The sequence below is a fragment of the Neltuma alba genome, unplaced genomic scaffold (assembly GCF_004799145.2).
Source record: "Neltuma alba isolate B1F8T4 unplaced genomic scaffold, ASM479914v2 tig00013325_pilon, whole genome shotgun sequence".
Classification (NCBI taxonomy): Eukaryota; Viridiplantae; Streptophyta; class Magnoliopsida; order Fabales; family Fabaceae; genus Neltuma; species Neltuma alba.
Genome location: NW_021637599.1, coordinates 167,816 through 194,549, shown reverse-complemented (window position 1 = coordinate 194,549; position 26,734 = coordinate 167,816). Strand labels below are relative to the sequence as shown.

At 36.1% G+C, this 26,734-nt stretch overlaps 3 protein-coding genes across 7 annotated transcripts; 1 reads left to right on the top strand and 2 right to left on the bottom strand.

The window, feature by feature from the left end:
• Positions 1-541: 541 nt before the first annotated feature.
• Positions 542-25,164, bottom strand: LOC114736290 (protein SPA1-RELATED 3-like). 4 transcript variants are annotated; one of them, XM_028924079.1, is made up of 8 exons: positions 7,176-7,257; positions 5,770-6,835; positions 5,454-5,611; positions 3,522-4,467; positions 3,294-3,440; positions 2,851-3,162; positions 1,470-1,529; positions 542-979 (listed from the first exon to the last, which is right to left on the bottom strand). In XM_028924079.1, the coding sequence occupies exons 2-8, from the start codon at positions 6,628-6,630 to the stop codon at positions 791-793; spliced, it is 2,673 nt and encodes an 890-aa protein (XP_028779912.1). In that variant the 5' UTR covers positions 6,631-6,835; positions 7,176-7,257; the 3' UTR covers positions 542-790. The 4 variants fall into 4 exon arrangements, with proteins under 4 accessions (XP_028779912.1, XP_028779915.1, XP_028779913.1 ...); XM_028924080.1 differs by lacking the exon at positions 7,176-7,257 and adding an exon at positions 25,152-25,164 and having other exon boundaries at positions 791-979; positions 5,770-6,738; XM_028924082.1 differs by lacking the exon at positions 7,176-7,257 and having other exon boundaries at positions 5,754-5,892.
• On the bottom strand, positions 10,983-14,141 carry LOC114736283 (uncharacterized). The gene is made up of 4 exons (XM_028924066.1): positions 13,788-14,141; positions 13,011-13,598; positions 12,199-12,776; positions 10,983-12,105 (listed from the first exon to the last, which is right to left on the bottom strand). The coding sequence occupies exons 1-4, from the start codon at positions 14,139-14,141 to the stop codon at positions 10,983-10,985; spliced, it is 2,643 nt and encodes an 880-aa protein (XP_028779899.1).
• On the top strand, positions 20,102-26,081 carry LOC114736291 (uncharacterized). 2 transcript variants are annotated; one of them, XM_028924084.1, is made up of 9 exons: positions 20,102-20,773; positions 21,131-21,403; positions 21,568-21,781; positions 21,975-22,084; positions 22,157-22,356; positions 23,525-23,628; positions 24,583-24,773; positions 24,903-25,102; positions 25,486-26,081. In XM_028924084.1, the coding sequence occupies exons 1-9, from the start codon at positions 20,518-20,520 to the stop codon at positions 25,672-25,674; spliced, it is 1,737 nt and encodes a 578-aa protein (XP_028779917.1). In that variant the 5' UTR covers positions 20,102-20,517; the 3' UTR covers positions 25,675-26,081. The 2 variants fall into 2 exon arrangements, with proteins under 2 accessions (XP_028779917.1, XP_028779916.1); XM_028924083.1 differs by having other exon boundaries at positions 21,125-21,403.
• Positions 26,082-26,734: the final 653 nt, after the last annotated feature.

Sequence of the window (26,734 nt, the reverse complement as noted above, 5' to 3'; positions counted from 1 at the left end):
CTTTAAGTGTTTTTAATTGTTAATAAAGTGTAATAAGTAAAATGGATTTAAAATTTTAAAATTCAAAAATGTTTTTTTTTGGGATTCTCGCCATTCCTTTCTTAGGATTTATAATGATTTTCGGGGGGAAAAAAAATAAGTAGCAAAATTTTCAGCTGACTCGCGTAAAACAAAAGGTTCATGCGGGGGCGATGTGCATTGAATCTAAATAGTCCAGATTAAATTAAATTTATTTTCATAATTTAAGAATGTAATTTAATGTGTTCAAATTTAAAATAAAAATAATACATCAACTGCCTCTTTTTTCAAAAATTATTTTTTTATTTAAAAATCAGTATCTAGAAAATCTATAAAAAATTTTGGGCAAAGAAAATCTAAAATTTAAACCATTGAATGGGAATCGCACAACATTGAAACCGGTTTCTATCTATGGAGATAATATACAAAGAGAAATTCTTTCAGGGGCGAATATACACAGATCAAAATAGTAATAATAATAATAAAATCTAAACATTTTCCACCTTTTCTTCTCATTTATATAGAATTTTATCTACAAGAAATCTTTTAACAAAGATCAATCTCACTCTCCTTTGTGACTGCTTCCGCTATGATCTTATGCAAAAATTTGTTATGTTACAACTTCAAAAGTAAATCACAGAATCTGTATATCTCTCTCTATAACCTTTTTTTTTTTTTTTGCCCCCCTCTCTTAAAGGCAAACAGAAAGGCGAAAGCCCCCCTTCTGTCACCCCATGTACACCAACAATCTGCTATTTCAAACAACCTTTGACTAAACCATCTCCAGAATTTTGACATTTCCGGTGGAATTTGCCGCAAGTAAGGTAGTCGATTGGCCGCGCCAGCAAACTGAAGAGATGAACTGCGAAGAATCATCCAATTCATGCCCAGAAAGTGGGTCTGTCATCTGGAACTTGAATGATAATGCCGGCATGGGAAATGCCTTGTGGTATACGAAAACCTAATCCACACGACATAAGACATGAGAAGGAAAACAATAGGAGACAATGAGGAAGAAAAACTAAGAAACGACGGAAAACAGGGTAATATATATCTCGATCTGGTGGATTCAAGATTTCAGCACGACCAGAGCAGACAAACAGCAAAATGAAGAAGGCACATGACGGGTATTCTTTGTTAATATCACTATGCCAGATACATTTGCTACCATTGAATTGGACACACCCCTCCATATTAAGATACTAAAATACGATATTTTTCACGAATGCCCACTTCTCAAGACATGCTATAAGGCATACACTTATAGCCACAGGGGCTTCTCGGAATCAGATAATGTCTTCTGTCAATTATAGCTATGAGAAAGGCATAAGCAAATGCAATGCATCTTTATTGGAACATAAATAATAAAATAAATCGAAAAGATCGAAATTCAATTAGAAAAATATATACTATAACTGCCTCTAAGATCACCTAAAGAGCTTATGAAGTACCTCATTTGTCTCTGAACCGGTAGCAATGTAACCATCAGCCACAGACAACCCCACAAAGTTCTGCAAGCAAAGAAAAATGAATCAGCAAGATAACAAAATGTCCCACTTGGTCTAAAATACGGAACACAAAATTCTCCGATAATCAGTTAGACATGGCCCAATTTTGCATCTGTTTCTCATACAGATGCTCAACCTTGGTCCCTTGCAGGCAAGTCTGCAAATTGATTTCCAACAGGATATGGGATTTCGTAAAGCAGATCAAGATGAGATACTTCATGGACTGATATTATAGAAACAGTCATAAGATTTCAAAAGACATTGACCCAGAAAAAGAAAAAAAGACACCACAAGTCCGTGATCACGCAACTGTCCATTCTTAAAATTGCTTGGGATTATCTGCAATATCTAGGGCTTCCATGAAAGATCTAATAAATTTGTAAGTTGTTCCAAAAGATTAAAATGCCTAATAGTTAATGAAATGATTCTCTCTGGATCTCCATATGATTTGGACAAAGACTCTTGAATCCATGATTATCTAGTCATAAGATGACAAAGACCCATCCAAAATGGATAAAGGGAGTATCGCAATGCTATGTAGAAGCAACTATCCAATTCTTTCGTCAAGACAAGAATGTTTATAGAGAACATGGTAATTTTCAATAATACTCTTGCTAAGTTTTATCAAGGACCTAACTGCCTAACCATTGAAAACTTAGTAATAGAAGTAGATTAAGAGCCTAGGCTTGGAAAACCTCTTAATTACGAAATCCATTTCTAGATACACCACAACTTTATCGAATCCACATTTCTGATAGTAGCCAGCCTTCTTGGAAATTCATAAATTGGGAAGTTGATCTTTGTGAAGTTAGAAAAGATCAAATTTTAACTCAGGACAAATGAGAATGACTGGAGACAAATATAGCAAGCATATCACAAAGTTTCTCCACTGTCTAGAAGAATATATTTTTCCAGGGATACAGAAAACCTCCAGTTACCTTACTTTCCTTGCAATCAAACTCCATTTCTGATCAAATCATTTTTTCATTAAAAAAAGATTGGGGTGTGATTGAAAAGATTCGTGAGAATCTTACACACAAGCGCCCATTTCTTTATGTGGTATTGATCTTTAGTCGAGTTCCTTTGACTATGCTATAACTCGTCCCCCCCTTTTTTCCTTTTGGGGGGAAAAAAACGTAATGCACATTTATTTGTTGCTTTCCATTTATGAATTTAACAAACTAAATAGTACCAGCATGGAGCAAAAGAGCCCATAATAAACCAAATTCCTCAATAGGCCTAACTCAAAATAATTTTCACACTAAATGCAATTTAGCGTTAAATACACAAATTTACACAAATTTACAGTCAGAAACAAACTCACCTTCACATTTGTGTGACCTGTAAATGATTGAATTGGTGTGTCTATTATGCGAGAGGTGCACATTGACAAATCCCAAAGCTTCAAAGTGTTATCTGTGGATGCTGAGACAAGGTTCATGGTGTCTACAAATTTGATGTAGCTCACAGTCTTATTATGTCCAACTAACGTGCAGAGGGGCATTTTTAGGCTGCGGAGATCATAGTAGTATATTCGATGATCTGCGGAACCAAATGCAAGGAATCGACCAGAATCCGGAGGAAACTGAACACAGCACACATTAGCCTTCGTTCTGATGGTGCCAATACTAACTCCCTGCAGTACCAGCCCAAGTGAGAGAAACAACTCATCATACATCCAGAATTAATTATATTAAGCATGCAATAGATGACTGCAGTACGTTTAGTTTCAAAGCTGACATCCACCAAGTGCAAAAATGGAATTGCCTGATTGATACTCCATAGCTTGACTGAGCCATCGTCGCTCCCGCTTGCTAGCATTGTTGGGTCTGCCGATGAGAAATCAACAGACCACGCCCGCTGCTCATGCTCCTTCATTTCAGATAGCACTTGACTTCTTGTCACATCCCATAACTGAATCCAAAAAATAAAAAATAATGTAAGTTATGATATTGTCATAAGAAATCAGACAACCTAGCACAAGCCTTAGCCTACCTGAACAACACCTTCAAAGTTACTAGAAGCAATTTGACTTTTGATATAAGTATTCCAACATATACTACTCAATTTTGACCTGCAACCCATCTCCACTACCGGATAGTGGATATCACGACACTCATTTATGATTGTGTCGCATTCAAAAACTTTGATTTTCTTGTTAACTCCAGCAGTAGCAAAAAATTCTCCATCACGATCAAAACTGAGCGAGCACACAAGATTGGAGGAATGCAAAAGATCTCCTTGCTTCAAGTCAGCCTTAACCTTTAGCTTACTAAATGATAAATACTTACACAAACCCTCAAGGAAAGGATTTATCCAAGCACTTCTACTGTCCCTGCAGTGCTCTTTTGATGTCAAGTTATTGATGCAGCTTCTTTCAGACATGACAAAGGAACCCCTACCATCAGTTCTTAAAGGTGAATGTCTAGCCACTGGTTTTCCTGACGAATAGGACGGTCTGCATCGGGTTAGAAAGTATGCTGACTCTAATTTCTTGAAGTTCTTCATTAGCCGAGAACTTTTTGAAAGAACACTTCCATAATTTCTCCGATCATCACCTATGTTATCATCACATTCCTCAATGTTGTCAACATGCAACCTTGGCCTCACCCGTTTTCTGCTACCTAGACAAGCAGAATCCTCACTATCAATGCCAGTCATGGACGGGAAGCTCGGTGCTGAATGATTATTGCTTCCTCGTTCAGAGCCAGCAACTTCTTTAAATCTTTCCTGCTGCTTGGTCACTTCTTCAATATCTGAGCACAGAAAAGAAACAGTATGTTGCAACTTTTCAGCAGCTTCTTGCTTTCTTTGCTGAACCAACAAGAGGAACTCTAGTAATAACTCTTGTTCCTCAATGCTTTCTCTAAGCTCTATTGCTGCCTCACGTTCTACCATATCATCTCTCTGCTCATTGAGGAAATCACTTTGCAACAACTCCCTGGTGCAAATGGAGATGAATCTTATTTTTTCTTTTTTTGGGGGAAAAAAAAGTATATCTACTTGATTTAACGCAAAACTATTGATCTTTTGATCTGTCAGGTCCATATTCCCAGTCATACCACATATTAAAGTTTATGAAAGCAATTCAAATGCAGAATTTCGCATATAAACAATAATATTTCTACCTACAGGAAAGCAAAGAATAACAAAGACTGTACAACTTTGTCTTAAATGATTGCAAATACCAGATGCCTGCTCTTACCACCCATTCGGTTTATTGATAGGAAAGAAGAAGAAATTGGGAAAGTGTGTACAATGTCTTTTATACCTATATGATACTTACTCCTATTTGTTTCTAATATAACTTAAGAATCAGGGTACAAGAGTCATTTACAATCTATAAAATCACTTTCTCCCATTACATTTCCTTTTCTATCATTCTACATGCCAGATGTGCAAGTGGTTTATGATGCAAGATTCTGCTGATTCTCTCAGCGAGACTAAAGGTGATTAAAGGGCGCATTAATATTTCAAAGAAAATATAAAAGGTCATATTTAGCCTAATCATTTTGCGAATTCTTGTGTTATGCAATCAAATAGAACCAAAAGTGGTTCGACTTGATTAGCATGTTAGACATATAATTTTTGGTAAATAATTCATAACCTATCTTCCCTTCACAAACACATCCACACATACATATGTAAGCTTCTAAACTCCTTTTCAAAATATAATCTGATTCAAATGAAAAACATCAGTGCAAAAATTACTACAAGACATATAGACTTTATCTTTTTAGTTCACTATTATGAGCTGTTAATATGAGCAGACACTGATTTCAGAATATCAGCCGACCAAAGATCTCAAGTAGAAGAAGCTTACAAGGACCTAATTAGATATTTGATCTCCTAGAACTAAGTGCTTACAAGGACCTAACCTAATTAAGATTTTTTATATCCTGGAACTAAGTGGAAAGGAGACATTACCCCAGTGTAGGACGACAGCTAGGCTCAGGATGCAGTAACAACAAACAAAATGAAGCTTCTTTGGGCCACTTCAAAAGTAACATTGGAGGAAGAACTCTGTGTCGAAGGCTTGACATGGTTCTGCTCTTTTCTTCTCTTGAGCTGAGCGGACAGAATAGCTGGTCACAAGCAGAATAGCCGTGTCAGCAAAAACAGCACTAGCTATATAGGACCTTTTAGAAGTCAATTTTATTTATATTACAATAATACAGAAACAGGATGCATGCAATTAAAACATAAAAACTAAAATAAGAGTTGTACAATTTTCATTATGAACCTCAAATAGGAGAACCCCTAATCGGTATATGTCTGAAGCACATGTACTTGGAGCGCCAGCTAACTCTTCGGGACTAGTGTACCAACTTGTCTCCATTGATAGTATTTGTTTCATTGGAAAAGATTGTTTCTCAACTTCTAATTCGTCACCTTTTCTCCTGTCTTTGGTTTTCTTTTCTTCACTATCTTCTATTAAAGATGCCCGGGCTGCGTATACTGCACTGGACAGCATGCAGCTAGATTCTGACAAAGCAGATATTGAAGTCCTGACAGGTACAATATCTTTACTCTCTAAACTTATTTTCTTATGCACACCATGAGGAAGGAGAGATGTGTGTGTTTTAATCTCAGCCGCTTTGCTGTTTAATCCATCTTCTACAGAATCTGAGCCAGAATCAGAACAAGATGCCGATTCAATGAAGGAGACATGGTTAAAAGATGACATGACAAAGCAGGAAGGCCTCACGTTATGAACAACAATTCCTTGAGAATGCGCTATATTAACAATTTCTACAATTTGCCTAAATATGTGCAAGCATTCATAGACATCCACAGACCGATCAGGTTTATCTAACCACTGTCTGAAGCTAATATCACCCCATCCTATAGAGTGAACAAAAGGGTCAATTGATACATCACCTCCGCACGCCCCAGATAAACCACCCAGGCGTGTGGGCTGATCACCCTGAGCCAACCCTATTCTATCTCTTTCTCTTATAAAACCTGAGTCCTGTGACGCCTCACCAGAAGTGGTGTTTTTTTCAGGACAAAGAAGCCTTGTGTTCCTGTCTGAGACTCCAGAAGTATTGAATGCCCTAGAACTGTCAGACTTCTGCCAACCAGACCCAGAAGAACCCTCCATTTTTTATTTACTTTTGAGTTGCATGCAAGCCGCGAAATTCGCATCCAATATTCGGAGGAGTTCTCCAACTTCTACTACAGTCTTGCACCTCGACCGTCGACATCGTGACTTAAAAACTCATTTCGATGGTTCCCGAGATAACATAAAAATCCCAAAATCATGATCAACTTATCCGGCGGTGGAGAATCTACGTGATGAGAAGTTCCTGCCAAGCACCAACACAATTCACAGACTGTTCAGAACGCAATTTCAGCAGTGCGATTACCTAGTAAGGAGAACAAATTAGAACAGTCAGAAAACGGAAACAAAACGCTAAATCTATCACAAATTTCCCAGTTAATAACAGAAAACTCCAGAACAAAATAGCACAAATAGAGCTCTCGAAATGAACTACAAATTCTAATGAACTACAAATTCTCAAATTCATCAGAACCCCATGCATCCATAGCGCATTAAGAAATTAAAACAAAACAAAAAACACAGATAGTTATATACATCAACCGGTAGAGAAGTAACAGTGAGGGAGGGAGCGAGAGAGAGTATACCAAAGCCACCATAGGAGGATCCCCTGCTTCAGCTAGGCCAGACTGAGAACGGAACCGCACAGAACTATTTTTTTTCTTGATACATAGCCACCCTGAAGCTTCACAGCCTCATAAATTCCTCGCATTTCAGATGAAAAGAAAATAAAAAAGGAAAAAAGGAAAAGCAGACAAACAAAACAAAAAAAATCTGCAGAAACCGTTTTGAGAATTATGAAAAAAGCACCTGTTTATCTCGTCCTCTAAAAATAAAAAAGTAATTTTGACGGGATTTCCCTTTTTTTTAATATCATTTCTTTATTGCATTCACTGTATTTTTTAAATCCAGAGCACTCTTATCCTCGCGCTTTATTCCAGATAAGCGACGTGGCACCACCATGCCCTCTAGGAAGCCATGGAAAGTGCCAGTTGAGTAATTTTTTAATAATCGGTGGGCCATATAATGAAAATTTAAATAATAAATAACCTTCGCCAGTAATTACTAAAAGTTGGTGCCTTGTCCTGGAAAGCAACGCCCCTTACCCAAAGAGGAAAATGAAAATCATTGGCGAAGCCGAACCAATGAACAATTGAAAAATATCGAGATTAGCTGAACAAAGCAGCGGAATCGAATCTAATAATCCAAAAAAGTCAGTAGAAGATTGTAAAAAGTGGGCAATTCAACACAAATAATATAAATTATTCCTTATTGAACAGAGAACTTCAATAAAATCAATGCCGATTAACAGGTAATCATTGGTTAATTACGATACTTTTTTATTGCTAGCTGCTGAACTAGACGAGATAATGCATGGATGAATGTGAAGACTTGCTTACTTGTAAAACCAATATCAACATGGGAAGCGCTGAAATGTGGGTCAGCTCCAACATTCGAGCTTTCCGTATAATTCATCATTTCGGAGAATGCAAAATGCTCTGTTTTAGGATTAAGCGATTTCTATTTTTTTTTTTTAACCAGACTCCGGTTTTTGTCATTTTCTGTGCAATAGACATTGAATGATCTGGAAGAACAGTGGAATAATAGTAACTATATCAGAAATCTTTTCTCAGGGTCTCTTCAAGATGGAAACATTATTTTCGTCATTAGTTATTCAAAATTTCAGGAAGTTGCTTCTATGAGTGCAATTCAAATTATATTAATTGGCACGGCATGGCATGGCAGATTGACAGCCACTTAAATGCCTATCCAATGTTCATTTTTTCTATACCAAACTTGGTTAAGTGGGTATTTAGCTGTATGGCCAGTATGAGAATGTAATTTAATGCTGATAATGAAAGGTCTCAACTTTGAAATTGATTTAATGGTTTTTGACTACACAAATATATATTTGTAGCTTTTCTTCAGTGACATTGTAAAAAATCATCACTTTTGTTGATTAATACTCAGTAAATTAAATTACTGCATATGATAAAAAGATTGATTCTTTCGATCGACCCTCAACATATATTTTTGAAGTTTTTATCAATAAAGTTATATTTTATACTATTAAATGTGATAATCAAACAATTTTGCAGATTCAGCGTTAGGTTATGGAGTTAATTAGTGGCACCAAAAACCAAAAAAAAAAAATAACGTATGGCAAAGAGAACCGGAGCTTCATGTTTCAATTCGGACCACTGCATTCGAATCTGAAAACTGTTTGTGATCTTATGTGAACAGTACCACCTTTGTGAGATCTCATAAATGCACTTTGCCTGTTTCTCTCTTTGGATTCTTCTTCCTCTCTCTTTCTCTCTCCCTCTTGATCTTTTCAAGTTTCAAATCTCATTAATTAACTTAAGAAAAATGTGGCTGCCATTTTCTCTCTTATTTTCTGTTTTTTTTTTTTATTTTCATTCTCGCGAGAAAACTGAAACCAATGAAAGATAATGCTTTGCATCAACCATAAAATTAATTATGAACTATACAGTAGTGGTTGATCATTCGTCACCACGCACCATACAATTTTTAAGGAGAAAAATAAGGGAGACCGCAATATGGGAAAAAAAATCAAAGTCATGTTACTAGAATGTTCCTTTAATATGCTTCCCAAAATCTTTCTTTTTTTTTTTTGGAAAAAAAAATTGTGGAGCAGGATAAGCACAGAGCCAAACTCAAAATAGATTCGAAGCCTTTTTTGGGGCTTTCTTCAGTTCACCAAAAGAAAAATCACAGATGGTTATTAGTTTTAAATATCCGTTATTTTATTAGAAGAATGGCAAAACAAGGATGGCTCTCAATCCGTTTGGTACTCTCCTTGCTACATCATTTTGAGTGTTTGTTATGTAAACATCCTTAACTTTTACTTAGTTCCTTGAGATATTATATCACAGAGTTGTTGTCTCTAGACATTTCATCACTCTAGGCTGTGTTTGGAATTCCATTTATAACCTAGTTAAAACAAAAGTAAATTTGCAAAACTGAGTCTGCATATCCAATTCTAAAGACATGTTTGGATTGCAGTTTGAAACTGCAGTTGTGCCTTGAAATATATGAAACTGAGGTTGCAAACTGAGTTAGACAAAAACTGTTGTTTGGTCATGCTAACTTTTCCAACTAACTTTTGGTTTTTAATCTCACTTGGACTCAACGGAGAAAAATCTGATTTTTCAAATTGCAGTTTCAAACAGTGATTATTAAAAATGAGCATCCCAGATTTACTGCCACATTTTGCCCTCTGCCTCATCTCCTTCATCAGCATAATAAGCTTTTATTCAGACCAGATGAATTTTAATTTATATTTATGTTTGTCCATTATGTATATTTAATTAATTATCTACAATGTGTTTTCAAATTTTTCTTCATAACAAATATTTTTATTTTATAATTTCATAAATAAACTATTTATATTTTATCATAATAATTTTACGTATTTTTTAAACTACTATCACATTAAAAACATAAAATTTCAAACACTACTATTCAATAAAATCCATACCTTTTTCAGTCATTTTACAATTAAATCAACTTTTCTATTAATCATCTAAACAATTTTTAACTTTTTCAACTGACTTTTTAAAAACACTTATCCAAACATACCCTAACTGATTTTTACTCTAACTTCAATTATAAAAGTCAGTTGAACTAGAAGTCAGTTTTACCTTACGTCAATCCAAACATACTCTAAGCGGTGTTGGGAAAATTGGGGTTTAGAAGGCCTTTTAGTTTATAAAACATAGATTTCAAAGTAGCCAAATATGGTTGGAAGTTAAATTGAACTTCCCAATATAAATCCCAAGTTGGACCTTGAACTAAGATCAAAACATGAGTTAATTTGCATATATAATCCAAAGGTACTGTATATAGATTTTAACTAACCCAAGCAAGTTTGAATGAAATGATGTGAAATATATCCTCTAATCCAAATGATTATAGTTCATCACGCCACAAAGAAATAAAACTCATTACCTGATGAATTCAAAACGATAGCAACGAAGTATTTAAGAATAAAGCGGATAAGGTGTAATATCCTTTAAAAAAAAATTCAAAAAAAAAAGTAATTGAAAAATAAAATAATATAATATAATATAATAATATTTTATTATATATTATTTTTACAAAAAAAAATGAAAGCTCACGGCTTTCCACCGAATTCGGTGGAAAGCTGAGCGTTGAAAAGGGAAGGAAGAAAATGGGGGAGAGGAATTAATGAGGGAAGAAAAAAATGAAAGGTAGTTGGGGAAATGAAGGATAAAAGAGGGAGAGAAAGGCTGAATGAGTGCGTGCTGGAGAGAAAGAAGGAAAGAGAGTTTTTTGTGTGTGCGTAAGAGCGAAAGGAGCATACCGGTGAAGCAGAGGGTCAGCTTTGAAGATATTTTAGGTACATGAAATTATCTCTTTTCATCAATTTCATAATCAGGCACACCACGGGTCTCCACTTCCTCTCGAATGCTCAATAACCGGTCATCCTCCATCTGTGCAGCCTTCAAGTCTCGAAAGAACTCATAATCACCCAAAATTGATTGTAGAGTGGCTGGAGCCTCATGCATCACTTGGAGATCTCTCAATCTCTCTAAACAGTAGTATTCCTCCAAACTCAGGTGAAACACATGCACCGTTTTCCTACTCAAAGCGTCTGCAACCACATTGGCTTTACCTGGATGATACTTAAGCTCAAAGTCATAGTCCTTGATGAATTCCATCCACCGACGTTGTCTATTATTCAGTTCCTTCTGATCTATTAAATACTTCAGGCTCTTGTGATCGCTGAAGACTTCAAACTGTGATCCATATAAGTAGTGCCTCCAGATCTTTAATGCAAAAACCACCGCCGCTAATTCCAGGTCATGTGTAGGATAATTTTCCTCATGCGGCCTTAATTGCCTAGATGCATAGGCAACCACCTTTCCTTCCTGCATCAGGACACACCCTAAACCCTTTAATGAAGCATCAGTGTAAAGGGTGTACGGTTTACTAGGATCTGGAATAGTCAACACTGGAGCCGTGGTCAACTTAGCTTTCAGTTCTTGGAAAGCCGCCTCACACTTTTCACTCCAGATAAACGGTTGGTCTTTCTTGGTCAACTTAGTTAGAGGCATGGCGATTTGAGAAAATCCCTTGATGAATCTTCGATAATACCCAGCTAAGCCCACGAAACTTCGTACCTCCGTCACAGATTTTGGTGTCTCCCATTGCAATACGGCATCGACCTTGCTAGGATCAACAGCTACTCCCTCGGCAGATACTACATGGCCTAAGAATTTCACTTCTCTAAGCCAGAACTCGCACTTGCTCAACTTAGCATATAACTGATGATCCCTCAATATTCGCAATGCAATGTAAAGATGCTCTCGGTATTCTTCCTCATTCTTAGAGTATATCAGGATATCATCTATAAACACCACAATAAACTTGTCCAAGTACGGCCTAAAGATCCGGTTCATATAGTCCATAAACACCGCTGGAGCATTCGTCAAACCAAAAGGCATTACTAGAAACTCGTAATGTCCATATCTGGTACGAAAGGCCGTCTTCGAGATGTCCTCTGCTCTAACTCTTAATTGATGATATCCCGACCTTAAGTCAATCTTGGAAAACACCGCTGACCCCATTAATTGATCTAGCAAGTCATCAATCCTGGGCAAAGGATATTTGTTCTTGATAGTCACTTTATTCAACTGCCTGTAATCTATACACAATCTCAAGCTCCCATCCTTCTTCCTCACAAACAGTACTGGTGATCCCCACGGTGAGACACTTGGTCTAATAAATCCTTTTTCAAGTAACTCTTCGATTTGCTTTTTCAGCTCTGCCAATTCTGAAGGTGACATTCTGTACGGTGCTTTAGAAATTGGAGTTGTCCCTGGTACTAGCTCAATAGAGAATTCAACTTCCCTTTCAGGAGGTAAACCGGACACTTCCTCAGGAAATACCTCAGGAAACTCCTTCACTACCTCGATTTGGTCTATACCAACTTCTTTATCCGTACTAACGGAAAAGAAAACAGCATACGCTTGACAACCCTTTTGAATACACTTAGTTGCTTGAGTAGCAGACAACCACAAACGACCATTAATAGCCTCAACTATCGTAGTGCACAAAGGAAGAGTTACTATCTTCCTTTTGCAATCCAGAATGGCATTATTTGCTGATAGCCAATCCATGCCAATAATCACGTCAATACCCTTGAAGGGTAGACAAATCAAATCAATCACAGACTCACGATTCTCAAATTTAAGCACAAGACTTAAACACGCCTGTGTGGTTAACACAGTGGCTCCCGCCGGAGTTGACACTTTCAACATGTAAGACAAATCATGCATTGGAAATTTAAACTTTTGAGCACATTCCGCAGCAATAAAAGAATGAGTGGCACCAGAATCAAACAACACAGGTATATCATGTCCTTGAAGAGAGACAGTACCTCTAATCAGATTAGGAGACATACCAGCTTCCTCTCTAGTCAAAGCAAAAACTCTCCCAGGCACCGTGGATCTGAAACTAGGAGTTTGCTGCTGCATCTCTGGACAATTGCGAGCTATATGTCCGAACTTATGGCATCGGTAGCATTCCCAACACTGTCCTGGGTGATTTCTCCCGCATCTCATGCAAGGACCACTAACACTTGGGGTGGATCTGGTAGGCTCATGGTGGACACTCCGATCTCCCCCTATACGACTCCCTTGAGGCTGTCTCCTTTGCATAAAGCCTCCACGGGCTGAATTCTTTTGATTCTGGCTCTTGCCTCTGCTTGAGTTACCTGAGCCCCCATAACTGTAGTTATTCTTTTTATTAATTCCTCCCATTGGCCTCATAAAACCAGAGAATCTGCCCTGGTTATCCCGACGTCGGCTCTCCTCCACTTCTCGGGTTCTGCGGGCTGTCATCCTGAGTTTCGTGCAGGCATCCTCGAAACTCTTAAACTCATATAAAGCCATTTGCTGTTTCAACTCTGGCCTTGCTCGTTCTATCAATTGTCGGGCCATCCACTCTGGATCATCATTCTGCTGCAGGTAGGTAACATGCTTGGAGAGGTCAATATACTTGGCAATAAACTCATCCTCATGCATGTTCTCTTGTCGAAGAGCATAAAAAGCTGTTTCTTTTTCTTGTCTCATGGCTGGGGGAAAGTAGTGATCAAAGAACATCTGTTTGAATTCATTCCAAGTAATCCCCGAGTCATCTATGCCGCTTACGCTCCTCCACCACCTCTTAGCTCGGTCCCTCAGTAAAACTACCGCTGCTTGTACCTTTTGGTAGGTATTACAGCCACAAGCTTTAAATATTGTCTCCATGTCATCTATCCAAGCCTCAGCTTTGTCAGGATCCATACCCCCATCAAACGTCTTTGGGTGATGCCGCTCTATGTCCTTCCATACGCTTTTAAGGTTCACCGCTTCTTCTTTTCCTGGTCGCCTTTGTGAACTACTCTCTTCTCTGGTTCCTTCAATAGAACCCCTGTGGGTGACAGAATTTCTCACAGACGGTCCAGGAAGCCCACTCCCTTCAAACTCTTCCACAGCTTTCTTGACTCTCAAATCTTCCTCCATCTTTCTTACTCTTTCATCTACCACCGTAACTACCACTTCCCTTAACTGTTGCAGTAAAGTCTCTTGGTAAACTGTAAAGGATTTGGTGGTTGATTAGGTGGGTTTGTGGATTCATCTCCACCCTGATCGGTTTGTCGGGATCGCGTCCGTACCATCCTCCCCACTTAAGGATGGAACCCACCAAAAGAAACACAAAGTAAGGACAAACACAGACACAAAGTACCAGGGAAGGTTATGTGAGATTATTATATATTGCCACTAAATGCAATGTAATGCAACTCAGTTCGCAGAATCTTTGGCTCTGATACCAAATTGTGACAACCGCTCTTTCAAAACTATTTTAGATTAAATCTAACAATTTATTTGAATGATTAACCATGATAGAAAAGAAGAAACCTTAAAATTTTAAAATCGCTATCATGGTTAAAAGAAATAAACTTATAATAAGAGTAACATCGATCCTTACCTTGGGCCTTAGACTTCCAAAGTCCAGAAATATCATTCAACCATTAGCCCAAACCAAACTTATATTTTCAACCATACGAACTGATAAATCAGTTTAATATAAACTATAGAGCTCATTAGTCAAAAGTCAACACTTTCAAAGGAGCGTTACACGCAGAGTCTAAAATGCCTCGGGCCTACTCACGCCCTATCATACCAGATAGTAGTAATTAAAAGTATTATTTTACATCATGATGGTAGATGAGCCCTATGTGGCAATATATAACAAGTCAGCACATAGAACAAAAGCAGGGAGGCTATACAAGCTAATCAGCACACTATGCCTCCAGAGCCTTCCCTAATGGGCCATCACCTGAACTATCGCCTGAAAAATGTTAAACCACGGGGTGAGACAAACGCCTCAGTAACCAACTTTCCAACTCATCATACATACTAACACGTGCTCATGAGGTGTCAAGTGGGACAGTTATTAATTCTCGAGAAACATAGATATATCCATAGAAATATAATTTCAATCATCCAAACCCTCACTATGGGGGCCAACACACAAGCCACATAAGTCTATCCCTCACTTTGGGGGATCAATCAAACATATGGGCCTATCCCTCACTCTGGGGGACGAATAAGAAGCCACAAAGGCCTATCCCTCACTATGGGGGACGAAAGAAAAAGCCAACCAATGTGCACCAATGGCAGCCTTACCACGTGGTAGGATAGGACTCAATCCCAAAATCCAAATAACAACCAATCATTCACAATATAATAAAAATGTCTCAATCTTTTCTCAGTATCAATAAGATATAAATCATATATCTTTTTCAAACTTCTCAATCAGCATTCCAAAAATCCCACAAGACAATTTTCATAGCTCAAAAGATATAACATATCTATTCAAGTTTCAAATATCAAATATTATTCTAAAAATAGCAAAATACTCACAAACAACATATTAGCACATATAACAAGTGGAAAGTGGTTACCTCTCGCCAAAGCAATACTAAGGATTACCACAAGGTCAATCCTTTGCTCAACCAATAATTAATCTACACAATTAATATAACCACATATCAATATAAACTAATTAATTAATTAATTAAACTTCTCTATATCATTTAAATTTTACTCTAAAATCCCGCAACTCTCATAACTCAAAAATTATTAAGTATTTTAGAAACAACTTAAAATTTCTAACAACCCCAAATTATTTATTTACCATCTCCAAATTATTTACCTTAATAAAAAGGATTTTCAACAATTTCCAAATATAAAATTTTTATGTTATAAATTCTAAAAATCTTCATTTAAGTTTAAACCTCAAAATCAAACTATCAAAAATTCAATAATACTTCAAATATTTATAACTAAATAATATAATCAAAACTTTAATGGTATAACTACCATATATATATATATTTCCATAAATAATAAACTTTTTAGCTACAATAATTATTTTAAAACCTCCAGTCACCCAATAAATAAAACTAACCCGATTAAAACCTCAATAATATATCAAACAACCCAAATAAATTATTTAACTTAAATTTAATCGGTAAAAATATGGTATATCTCATACATAACAGATTTTCCACTAAATAAATTAATTTAAATACTAAAACTAGCAAATAGAGAAATCTAAACCGATTAAAATTAACAACTCATTTACTTCTAAATTTCTATAGTCATCTTTTATCAAAACTCAATACTTATATCATATATAAGTCTCAAAATTTTCTCTAATCACTATGGTAATACTACTATTATGAAGCATAAAATATATATGAAATATTTATGAAGAAAGTTTGATGAAAAGAGATAATTTCATGTACCTAAAATATCTTCAAAGCTGACCCTCTGCTTCACTGGTATGCTCCTTTCACTCTTACGCACACACAAAAAACTCTCTTTCCTTCTTTCTCTCCAGCACGCACTCATTCAGCCTTTCTCTCCCTCTTTTATCCTTCATTTCCCCAACTACCTTTCATTTTTTTCTTCCCTCATTAATTCCTCTCCCCCATTTTCTTCCTTCCCTTTTCAACGTTTCCCTTTTCAACGCTCAGCTTTCCACCGAATTCGGTGGAAAGCCGTGAGCTTTTATTTTTTTTTTAAATAATATTAATAAAATATTATTATATTATATTATATTATATTATTTTTCAATTACTTTTTTTTTTTGAATTTTTTTTTTTTAAAGGATATTACATAAGGAAGGGAGAAAAGATAAGGAAAATAAGGCACATCATACCTATACATTTCTGAGTGATTCTAACGTGTGGAAGACATCCTGCTAGAGCATCCTACAATCTAAAGGTAATAGGTAGGTGAGGAGCTTTACAAGAATGGCCGTGTACTAGATATTGCAGGTACGAGTTAAAAAAACAGTACGTCATACGGAAAGTAACCTACACAGCTAGCTTGAGATGGCCTAATGGCTAATAGGATCAGTGGGAAATCCTGGAGTTTAATTTCTTCAAAAATGAGGGTTGAACTTCTAACTCTAGCTTTTGATTGGGGGGCATAATCTCTCCTGTTACAAAGAAGACGCAATATTTCAAAAGAAAAATGTAAAAGGGCTCGAGTTTTCTGACCAAGATCTGAAAGCATAACCAATCAGCAGCATGAAATATGAAAACAGTTGTATGAGCAGTTGTATGAGTTGAGTTTCTGCAGTAGACAGTTTAATGGATTAGTGTGAAAATAACATTCAACGAGTGGTAACTGAATCTGTTTATTGATATCAGAGTATCAATCCATTTACTAACACGCAACTCATGAAAAAAAAGAAAGTTAATACAGAACATAACCTTTATTATTTATGGCATATCACCGCATATGCACAAACCATCATAAAAATTGACAAATTCTTCGCCAAACAACGCCAAACCCTACCTCACATGCACTGATAAAGTTGCATCACATTCAAAAACTGCAGTATTAAGGTCAAATAACCACCAATTTCATTTCAAGAACGAAAACCATATCACTGCCTGTAACAATTCTAAAATCCAAAAGTAGCTTCTGTACCGTGAAATATTAACAGCATTACCTCAACATGTAACAAGACTCACAGATTACGTGAGCAATGCATATGTGTGTATATATATATGGAATTAAACTCAAGTAGAAGAAGCAGATAATCATGAAGCAACTGAAGGGAGAAAAGGTAATGAGGAAACATATTATAACATTTGTTTAGTACATATATTTTGATGCAGCCATTGATGAGAGGCATGTTAAAATTATTGGAACAGTCAGGTTTTGTATATGGCAAAAATGTCAACTTTAAGACAATGGAAAAGGCTGTCTCGCCACTACCCATCATGTCTAGCAATGAGTGGTGCATTGTCTAGTGTTGTGTGAGTGAGACAATAAAAATAAGCAACTAGTCAACTAGATGACCCCTATTCTTTAGGAAGATATGAGCAAGATTCCTGGTGGGATCCATATGCCTGCCTATTTGGTGATTTACTATGTCAATTTTCAACTCCAAAAAGTGATCTCAGTTAGGTTTAACATTTCACAATCATATACAGAGGCCTCTTACTTTGTTCATTGATGATTACTCCTAACTTGTCTTAGTGATAACTACTACATGCCGTTTCTCCAAATAATGCAATAGTTGGTCTTGAATTTATACCAACATGAATTCAAAATTTATTTATTAATTTCGTAATATAATTGCCAGGTAGGTAGTAACTAGAAATGCAAATAAAGAGTAAAAATAATAAAGTAATACTTTTTACTTTATTTGACATGCATTACAACTCAATATCATCCAATTAATTAGAATTATCTATCATGCTATCTTTAACTGTTGAATGATGTTGAAAGCAAAAAGACTTGACTTTTTAACCGCAATATTCTTTTTTGTGCATGGCTAGTAAGTCCAAATTATCAATGAGTACGTCAATTTACCACTGCCCCATATTTTAGCTTCTGTTCAGTTTAAGCTGAGAGCTCTTTTTAAGATGTTCTTTGTGCACATGCGGATTAGACATAAAAATCCGGTATTTGCCTCTTATAAAAAATGAAAATTTTTTAAACCTTTTTCTCAGTGTAACTATAAAATATTACAAATAAGTCGGCCCCAACAGAGAATATTTTAGTTCTCAAGATTGGTTCTGTGGGGAAAGTTAAATCATGACAATGATAATTGTTAAGTGATAAGAGTGTGTGTCGAGCATTTATTATAGGATTAGTGGATATTTCGGTCATCTAACCACGAAGTGGGTGATCTTGTTTTCAACTAACTAATCATATGATTTCTCATTTAAGCTAAAGTTAATTACTTTGGCTTTTTATCACCTTAACCTATAGGTACACAATTGACAATTTATACTATTCTTCGTGAATTAGCGTGTTTAACTTCAAAATAGTTGGATACGTCTTTCAATAAATAAAATAATTGATCGAAGTGCACCTAAATCGAATTTCACATAAGGCACCAAGAAATAGCTGAAGATAAATATAGGAATGCGAGATGGAAATGAATAGCTCAGATTTCAGATTATAGTTTATACGTTAGTCAACTATAATGTGAACAGATCTACATGAGTACTAATACGTTATATTCTTTTTTCCAAAGCATAGGTACAATCCTGTTTGAGATGCTGTAAGGCAATAATTTTAAATATTTCTCTCAGCAAAATTTAAATTTTATTCGTCATATTATGAAAGACTAATCTTTTCTATTATATCCGATCATTGTTAATTTTATATAGATGATTAAGATAGCATGTTTTAATGTTAAGGAAGTTTTCAAAATGTTCCCATGAATCAAATCTTAATTAGGGAATTAATACTGTATACAAACTTTAAAATACCAAAAAACAAAATTGTTACAAACTTTGTTTGTCAAACGCATTTCAACCTTCAAAATAAACTATTCTATCAAGACTCAAGGTATACTTGTGTGCTAAAAAGCCAAAGGAACTTGTCACATTTTAAATTTTAAAACAACTTTATAATTATATCCCGCTATCCCAATCAATAGAGGCAATAATTCGCCACAGATTTGAATACAACTATAAACAACCGCACTATTTTTTAAAAAATCTTTTTAGCGATTTTTAATTTTTTCCATGGTTTGGATTTTCTGCCGATGTCTTGATTTTTTTATTTGAAGAGGCAGATGCTAATAGACCAATGTCATAAGCCGAATAGGATTTTATCATTTTGTTTAGTTCAAATCTTTCCCATGAAATTTACTAAAGATGTCATATTTCACAATAAATATTTTAAAATTTTTATATCCTAAATTAAATATAATAATAATATTATTTTTACTACTTTTCACCCCCTTTTTTTTTGGGGTTTTAACGAGTTATTATTATGCCATTAGGCCTAAGGCCATTGCTAGCAAAGATTTTACACTTGGACCTTATCTTTTGGGCGAGACGAATGGGCCATGGTCATAGCCCATGAGGTAGAAAGCTGGCATCTTTGCATTGTCTTTCTCAGCAGAAAAGGAGAAAATAAAATGGGCTCGTAGTCTCTTTCTTCCCTCCATTCGCGGTCCACCTCAATCTGATTCTCCAGAATTCCAATTGACAGAAAATCTCCGGCTTCAAACTCCGACGGGCAGTGAGGTCGCTGACGTCGCCGAGGAGGATTTTGTTTGTCCCAGCATCTCAGTGGTCACAACTTCCCTCACTTGACAATTGGTTTGGGATGCATTGGCGATCAAGTTGGAGTTCATAGTTTTTACGCCCTCCTTGAATTCTGCCAATTGGTCGAAACTAGCGGTTTCGGTAACTATTGTTTGCATTCGAAAGTAGCTACTGAAACAATAATCACGTGGTCGAGTGTGATTTAGGTTGGTGGCTTTTTTGTTTTTCCTATGATGGGTTCAGAAGGTTTGGATTTGGATTTGCCAGAAGGAGATGAAAGGTAAACTGAATGGTTTGAAGGTGCAATGACTGGAGAGTCATTGGGTCTACGGACAGGGAGCAATGGATTTCTGCAACAACTGCAGAATGGGGTCACATCCCAGATTCACACAGGACCTGTACTTGTGCGCAGACCTTCAAAGACGCTTCTTCATTCCAGAGAGAAAGAAAGGCCTTGCCCTTTTGTTTGCCGACTTCTTGGTCGACGGAAGGTGGCAGTGCTGCTGATGGTTGCCCTTGCTCTTTTTGTTTTCGTATTTGGTTCCTTTACCTCTGAGAAAGGTTAGTATTCCTGCTCCTTATCCATGCCCATGAAATTTCGTCATCTAAACTTTGAATGGGATTAGTGTGATCATGAACCCGCTTAGGCATGGCATAGTTCTTGAGTGGTGCTAATATTTTTCTTAGGCGGATAATACCTCCGTCCATTATAGATTATTATTAGTTATTCTTTCCGTTCTACCATTTCCTGTAAAACTTTAACTATACTGATTGATGCATATTTCGAGATGCCATGTTTTGACTCGAGACTCCCCATCTCTTCTTTTCATGTCTTTAACTTAGAATGCTTTGGATTATATGCAGCTTTGAGTTTGTGTATTATATTGGGCTTTTGGTATTGTTATGAACTAGGTGCAGACATCATCAGAGAGATTCAAGACTCGCAATATTATGCCTTGTCTCGTTATGAAATTTTAAATCCTCTTGAAGTAGGAGAAAAGCGGCAGGCCATAGATTATCCTAGTGGAAGTTCCTCTCCTAGAACACGTAAAACTACAGTAAGTCCTCCTTCTCCACCCTCTTCTCACTCAACAGGCAGAATGGGACAGTTTCCTACGTTAGGGCATCCATGTGATCATTTTGCAATTCCTCCTCCACCACTGAGTGGTAGGAGACGACCTGGACCGCGGCGTAAGTTTGATTTTTTTTGCCCTTAAGTTTTATTTTCAATTGTGAACTTAAAAATTAAAACATAATATCTATCTGGGGTTTTTCCAATGATCTGATACGAGCAACTAATAGGGCACAGCATTGTAGAATTCTATTGATCAGGTTCCTGCTTACTTCTATTTCAGCTTGTCCCGTGTGTTATGTTCCAGTGGAGCAAGCTATTGCCAGTATGCCAAGATTTCCATCAGCATCACCTGTGCTTCGCACTTTAACATATGTTCATGATGAAAATCCGGTAAAAATTGAATCACATGCTGGCTCTGAATTTGGTGGATACCCTTCTCTGGAAGATAGGGATGCTGCCTTTGATATAAAAGAGACTATGACAGTGCATTGTGGGTTAGTTATTTTTGCTATTGTTAAATGATTTTTTTGGGGGTTTGTCGTGAAGTTTTATATTCCTAAAAGGATTCGCGAAATCTCATTGTCCACTTTTGTGTTCAGAGATTCCTTTTCACCCTCTATGAATCCTACTTCTTTCCCTTGTTTCCTCTTTTCTTGCATTTTCATGTCTGGCGTAAACTCTTACCAGATTTGTCAAAGGAGGCAGACCTGGTCACCAGACCGGATTTGATATTGATGAGGCTGATATATCGATGTTGGATGAGTACCATGACATCATTGTTGCATCTGGCATATTTGGTATGATTGATGTATTCTCTACGCTCTCTTCACTGTGTTGTTTGCTATTTCTCATAGTTTCACCTTTTGCAGGAAATTATGATGTTATACAGCAGCCTAAGAACATCAGTAAGGAAGCAAAGAAACACATTCCTTTCTATATGTTCATTGATGAAGAAACAGAAACGTATATGAAGAACGCAAGTATACTGGATAACAGTAAGAGGGTTGGGTTGTGGAGGATCATTGTCATTCGCAAAGTTCCTTATGCTGACGGTCGGCGTAATGGAAAGGTTGATTGCATGTTTTTCATTCTTTCTCATGATTGGTATGAAATCTGAGTCACAGTTCATCAGAACATTCTGCATTTTCTATAATTTCTATAAATATTTCTCTTTTCAGTTTGTTAAACCCCAACGGTTTCTACTGTCTTGACTTTCTCCCATGTTACACCATAACCTTCTCCTAGGAAACGGACGCACTAGCAAATCCTAACAACTTTGTTATTGTAACTTACTGATAATCAAGCTGGGGTTATGATTGTCCTTGCCTGATCAGAATGCTGATTTCATTTAGGGATTATTTGCTATGCACTTTACTGGAAATGGAAAAGCCTATAATGGTGGCCGTAATTTTAAAAAACTATAAACCATAAGCTTTATTTGAAGGTCACTGCTTTTTCCTAATACAAAAAGGTAACTTTCGAATTAGAATAATGCCTAAAAATATGTTGATCAGAAACTGAAATGTTTAACTAGATTGTGGTACTAATGTAGATGATGCTCATACTTTATGCCTAGCTAGATTAAGTCGCACCAAAAAATGGGTCTTTAACACCTTTGATCATCCACTCCCTACAAAATTGGAGGTAGTTGATGACGAAAGGGATTTTTGGTTCTTATCTGTTGACCCTTTTGTACATATATGTTTGATTAATTAATATATAATTTCTGTTAAAAAATAGGATAATGTGATTTGACAACTGTTAAGGCTGAATTATGATTCTTGGTTACTCCTTTTTTTTGGTCTCTCCACTTGCAATTATTTGGTTAATAACTTATTATTTGTGGTTGGTATATGATCAGTTACTGGTTCCAAAATAATCAGCTCGAATATATGCTTAAATTCGTGACACTGAAATTCTGGGGAACATGATTTTCAGCAAATCGATGTTTTGTTACTTAGGTTTCAAACTTCAAAGTTACAGAGCAGTTTTGAGTCTTGACCTGTTTAGACCTCGATTAATGCAAGATTTAATGTAATTTGGGCATCCGACACTGGATTTGTTCTTCCTGTTTGACGATGCTTCATGGTGCTTCTAGATGGTCACAGCTGCTGCATAAAATATAAATTTCTGCTGTTGTCTGCAAGGAATTAGAAGGGATTGCGTCATCAAAATGAAGATTTTCTTTTAAAGCACTGTGATTGTGTATATGTTGACCTCATATGTATTTGTTGCAGATTCCAAAGCTGCTTTTGCACAGGATTTTTCCCAATGTCAGATATTCAATATGGATTGATGGGAAACTCCAGCTTGTCGTGGACCCATACCAAATTCTTGAGAGGTGTTTGCCTCCGCCCTCCTCCCTGTTATTTACTTTCTCTCTATAGTTTTTCATGCCTTCGGTCCATGGAGTGGGATTAGCTTTTCTGTGTTCTCATTTGATATTGATGGGACGGGCTTGATTTTTTACTATCCTCATGTTTATTACATATATGGTATATGCTAAGAGGTGATCGATAAGGGGAATGGACAGAGTAAAAATTTGATGAAAAAAGGTCTTGAAAGTAAAGAAACGAAAACACTGAAGGATTGAATTTGCAACTGAATTACTCATTCTCCTCAGAATGAAATATGGTAGGAGATTTTGTAAACCCCATCTACTTGACAAGCGCTCTATCAGGTTGTCTGCAGGGTTCAATTATGGTCAAATATTATGTTATCTTAATAGGGCTTTTTATTGCAATCTAATGCATTTTGAACTTCCTTTTGCATGTGAAGGCCTCTGAAGTATTGATGATGGTAACTAACTCATTTGCAATCCTCCCAATTCAACATCCTTCAAACTCAAAGATGGCATTTTTTCAAGACGAAAGTTCCAATACTTTGATTTTTACTGTTATCAAAAGTATCCTCTTACCCTCAAATTTGATTCTCAAATGTATTTGTAATTCTTATCAAAACTTCCTTTGTTTCAAATCCAGTGGCTTGCGAAATAGTGATAGAAACATGTAGTTAATGCCTGCTATGTTAGTGCCACAATTCTTTATTATTGTGGTAGTTTGGTTACTTTGACAAAGTTCACTCTTCATATTGCTGCATGCAGTAAACTTAAATATGCATTGCTTGCTTCACAGAGTTGAATAAATTTGAAATTTTATTTCATTGGCTATGATTTTTCCGTAGTTTTGAACATGGGTGGACATTTGTGTGTAGTACTTTAATCATTCCCCTTTATTTAACAATAAAATAGATGTTGTTTGTGATGTTCACTTTTACTTCCTTTTGTATTATCCAGGTTCTTGTGGCGATCAAATTCTACTTTTGCCATTTCAAGACACTATAGACGCTTTGATGTCTTTGTTGAGGCTGAGGCTAATAAAGCTGCTGGGAAATATGAGAATGCTTCCATAGATCAACAAATTCAATTTTATCAAAATCACGATGGTTTAACTCACTATTCAAAGGATAAGCTTCCTATAACTAGTGGTAGGTGCAAGGTTGATTCAATACATTTTTGCACATGTAAAATGCATGATGTATTGAGATTATGCTGTTTCGTATATTGGCTGTTTCCATTTAAAATTGGACTTGTCATTGGTGTCTGGCATTTTGCAGATGTTCCCGAAGGTTGTGTTCTCCTAAAAGAACATATTCCCATTACAGATTTGTTTACTTGCCTATGGTTCAATGAAGTTGATCGCTTTACTTCTAGGGATCAGCTAAGCTTTTCTACGGTCAGAGACAAAATAATGGCAAAAGTTGATTGGAGTGTTAATATGTTTATGGATTGTGAGAGGCGCAATTTTGTGATACAGGTTAGTATTTAAATGGCTTACATGCTTCCATGTATTACCAATTATATACATGAGATTTTAAGCTGCCCAAGATATTCTCCCTTTTATCTTTTGGTTTCCAAGAGAGGAGTAAAAGATGATAACATCAGGGTCATCTTTTGGTTTCCATGAGATTTTTGCTTGGATATAAATATTCTAATGTCGGGCTCAAGCGCATGAAATCATTGTTACCCTGCATAAGCTAGCCCCATGAGTTAAATATGCCGTGCAGTTGAACAGTTTGAAACTTATATATGCATTTAATTACCTTTTGTGATAAACGTGATTTTATATCTTCTAGAATCTGTATATGCCTCAATTCTGAAACTAATCAACTTTGTATTGTTTTGTTATTATAATTTCAGACTTATCATAGAGATTTGCTGGAGCATATGCCTCCTCCAGCCCCTCCAGTTCATCGGCTACCTCCTCATCGTCCACTTGCTCCTCCTCGTACGAATAAGTTTCACACAAAGAAGAGTCCAAGGCGCACCAGAGGAGACAGGAGATCAAGTTCAAAGCACCATCGCAAAGTAGGAATTGTTAATTTATAACCCACGACAATTTTAGTTCTTTTTTTTCACTCCTTTTTTTTTGGCCCCCTTTTGGTTTCTTTTAAAATTGTAAATTGCATTCTTTCCTGACGTATATTACCATTTTGAAAATGTTGATACCCGTTCTTTTTAAATGGTAATATGCCTCGTACTTGGCAAGTTCGTTGGAACCTTCTCAAATTGAAAAAAGAAGAGGGTTATTAATTTAGAGGTAATCTGTCTTTACACTGATGGATTAATTTTGCTCCTCAAACAATGTATTGTTGTATCTGTTGTGCATGCTCGAGAGTTTGAGCAAAAGGGATACTTTGTGTGTATTTCCTGGGGTTGAAAGAAATGAGGACTCAATCCCAGTGGGTTTTTCATGCTTTGTATGACAATAGACAACTTTTCAATGTTTGCTTCTCTATCCTTTTTCTACGTGCGTAGGCCTAAGGATTCTGGATAATGAATGAGATGATCGAATAGAAAATTTCAGAATGGTTGCAAATGTGTGCTTTAAAAGTTCGATCCTTTCAACTTTATAATGCCAAAGACACGCCCGCTTCATTACTATTGCAGGAACCTTAAACACGAAGCACTCAATTATTCATAGAAATTGGATTTGCTTATAAATGTAAGATTTTAATTTATATTGTTTCAAAATATTCTTATTGATTGTAAGGTATTTTTATCAAGAGATAATTTCAATACAGATAAATAAATATGATAAAATAAAAAGCTAATAATTTTTTTATATTAGTAATCAACTTAATTAATTTTCTTAATTTTTTAAAATTTATTATTTAAGTTTTATATTAAGAATCGAACGGTAGTATTAATTTTATGCAATTACTCGGCAATGAATTCGTTATGATTACCAAAACTTGTAATCTTACCTCAAAACGTGAGCTCTTCCAATGATCAAAATTTCCATAGACCAATTGAGACTTCCGATTTCAGCATGAAGGAATTTCCCAGCCGGTTCGATACTTCAAATGGAGAACTCCTCCTCGAGATTTTTCTCTGTTTGTATTCAGTTTGCGCAGAATTTGATGGGGCTATCCTACAGCGACGGTTT

What these genes read in the sequence shown, in the direction of transcription:
- LOC114736283 (XM_028924066.1), bottom strand. Translation starts at nt 14,141, where the DNA reads ATGGAGGAAGATTTGAGAGTCAAGAAAGCTGTGGAAGAGTTTGAAGGG. An exon ending in CTAAGAGGTGGTGGAGGAGC is followed by an intron (nt 13,599 to 13,787) that starts GTAAGCGGCATA and finishes ACCTACCTGCAG; the next exon opens with CAGAATGATGATCCAGAGTG. An exon ending in CTAATCTGATTAGAGGTACT is followed by an intron (nt 12,777 to 13,010) that starts GTCTCTCTTCAA and finishes CTACCCTTCAAG; the next exon opens with GGTATTGACGTGATTATTGG.
- LOC114736291 (XM_028924083.1), top strand. Translation starts at nt 20,518, where the DNA reads ATGACTGGAGAGTCATTGGGTCTACGGACAGGGAGCAATGGATTTCTG. An exon ending in CCATACCAAATTCTTGAGAG is followed by an intron (nt 23,629 to 24,582) that starts GTGTTTGCCTCC and finishes TGTATTATCCAG; the next exon opens with GTTCTTGTGGCGATCAAATT. An exon ending in TAAGCTTCCTATAACTAGTG is followed by an intron (nt 24,774 to 24,902) that starts GTAGGTGCAAGG and finishes GGCATTTTGCAG; the next exon opens with ATGTTCCCGAAGGTTGTGTT.
- LOC114736290 (XM_028924080.1), bottom strand. Translation starts at nt 6,630, where the DNA reads ATGGAGGGTTCTTCTGGGTCTGGTTGGCAGAAGTCTGACAGTTCTAGG. An exon ending in AGCTGTCGTCCTACACTGGG is followed by an intron (nt 4,468 to 5,453) that starts GTAATGTCTCCT and finishes CATTTGCACCAG; the next exon opens with GGAGTTGTTGCAAAGTGATT. An exon ending in AGCTATGGAGTATCAATCAG is followed by an intron (nt 3,163 to 3,293) that starts GCAATTCCATTT and finishes CTGGTACTGCAG; the next exon opens with GGAGTTAGTATTGGCACCAT.